Below are 2113 nucleotides of genomic sequence, written 5' to 3'. Positions count from 1 at the left end.
AAGCTTTACTACCTTGAGCGAATCCAGAGACCTCAGGATCGTCGATTTCTTAGCTGGAAGCCGCGCCGCTGGCGGTGCCGACAGGGAAAATTTGGAAGTTTGCATTACTCAAATGTCCTGGGGCCAACCTTAGCAGCCCCTCAACCCGAAAGACGCAGACAGAGGAAACGATGGTCACAAAAGTACGTGGTTCAATTTGGCGTAAACCCCTATTCCATACCACTTGGAGGAACATCGTCGGCTCGACGCATGGTCATCTCCTCATCGTGGAACGGCAGCCCAGACTGATCGTACCTGCCTTGTGCTCGGCCACGCATGGGGAAGACCGCGGGCTCACATAGCCTTCTCAGCATCGCTAGGGATGTAAGCACGACAGAACCAACACACTCCTCCTAACACCGCTGTGGCGTAGATGGTGCACCCTATAACGTAACTATACGATGGGCTTCATTTACCACCTATCTGGAAAATCCCGAATTACGTCAGTGGGAAGCGCATAGCCCAGGAGCCGACGAGCAGTACGAAAGAGCCCATGAAGACGCTACCCCATTGGAAGGCTGAGAGGAGGGAAAGGAAGTCGAATGCCATGACCTGAAGAGCTTCAACAGCTCTAAGAAGGGCCTCAAGCCAAGCAGTATGCTACTATTACCGTCAATGCGCTCTGTTCTGCCAAGGCCCCCCAAGGGCTCTCTATGGTGTCCTCACCAGCAGCCATTCGTGAGAAACGAGTCGATACTCCAAACCCTATTCGTGTTGCCCGCGTAATCCAATATCCAAAAAAAGCGGCGAACATCGTGACGAACCACGCAGTGTAGGCCAGCAGTGCCAGGCCCTCCACGTCCACTCCCGTCGGGAACTTGAAGAAATGCATACTCTGCACTATCGCCTTGATCGCCGAATGATTTGCATTCACCATGCAGACTACGCTCGCATATACCAAGAAACTGAGGGCGGAGCGACGCAGTGACGTGGAGGTGTGATTGCCATGGGGCATGATCGGCTCGGGACCAAAACGCTTGTAGAAAAGCATTGCGCATGCTGATACGACGATGGCCCAGAAGATGGACAGTGCTAGTGAGGAAGGGTGGGGCTTGAGGAAGGTCACATATCTGTGGAGAAACGATATGCCGGTCAGCCGAACACAAAGACAGGAGGTGGGATCGAACCTCCGACCTTGAGATTGAGAGTCACACGCTCTACCTACTGATCTAAAACTCACCCAATCAACAATACGAGAAAAGAGAGGAGGCAGGGAAAGGGAAAGGAGGAGAAGTTTTCACAGTCGTCAACCCGATCTCGGATTCCCCCCCTCCCCTCCCCCTCACATGATCAGCCACCACGCAGTCCCCACGCTAGTCCCCATACAGTACATGAATAGTAGTAGGAGGTAGTGTCTCATATGGTGCGGTATGAATATACTACCACCGCTTCTACGCAGGGCCGCATTAACACTCAACGTGCACACCAAGGTCGACCCAAGCGCGAGGAAGGCGACCATAATCCACTCTAGCCAGGACCAGGCCTTGCCAGCGTAACTCACCACTACTGCTACTTTCGCGGACAGTATTGTGATAGGAACCCATTCGGCAGCTCCGGTAAGGACCGACCAAGAGAACGTTCGAGCGCACCATCGGTTACAGTAGGGATCTCCCAGCTTTTCTTGGAGGTGCCACACGAAGACGCCCGTGAGGAGCAAGCACACCAGGAACTCGCACATACCTATAGTACTTGTCAATTTGCGAGCTATTCCAAATATACAGTTGATATGCAAATGTGTGTCATTTTAGAGGACGAATTACAGTGAACAAGTTGTCGCGAACGGGGGCTTTCATCACAACACATGTTCATATTACATTGTATATGCGATATAGTTTCAGATTTATTCTCATTAATCTCGGGAAATAGCACACATTTGCACACCAAATTGACACGCACCGTAGTAGGTATACTCTATTTGATAATATATAGACAAACTCATAAATACAGTGGAGTTTCACGAGCCGTGATATGAAAAACACTAGCGAAAAATATATTCCACGACTACTGCATACCACCGCGAATATCGGCATTTTCACCGAGTATTACGCCACTTCACGTAAAACGGATGTAATTC

The 2113-nt window shown here is 50.7% G+C and overlaps 1 protein-coding gene and 1 non-coding gene across 2 annotated transcripts; both read right to left on the bottom strand.

The window, feature by feature from the left end:
- Positions 1-209: 209 nt before the first annotated feature.
- Pmar_PMAR008331 (hypothetical protein) lies at positions 210-715 on the bottom strand (the record flags this gene model as incomplete). Its single annotated transcript, XM_002772349.1, has 4 exons — positions 210-294; positions 338-433; positions 482-591; positions 650-715. The coding sequence occupies 4 exons, from the start codon at positions 713-715 to the stop codon at positions 210-212; spliced, it is 357 nt and encodes a 118-aa protein (XP_002772395.1).
- A 427-nt stretch (positions 716-1142) lies between these two features.
- Positions 1143-1218, bottom strand: Pmar_PMAR008330. Its single transcript has one exon. It is a non-coding gene; the product is annotated as a tRNA-Glu (tRNA).
- Positions 1219-2113: the final 895 nt, after the last annotated feature.

The sequence above is a fragment of the Perkinsus marinus genome, assembly GCF_000006405.1.
Source record: "Perkinsus marinus ATCC 50983 genomic scaffold scf_1104296961402, whole genome shotgun sequence".
In the NCBI taxonomy this organism is placed as follows: domain Eukaryota; phylum Perkinsozoa; order Perkinsida; family Perkinsidae; genus Perkinsus; species Perkinsus marinus.
The sequence above is the reverse complement of the archived record's forward strand: the minus strand, read 5'-3'. Positions and strand labels throughout refer to the sequence as shown.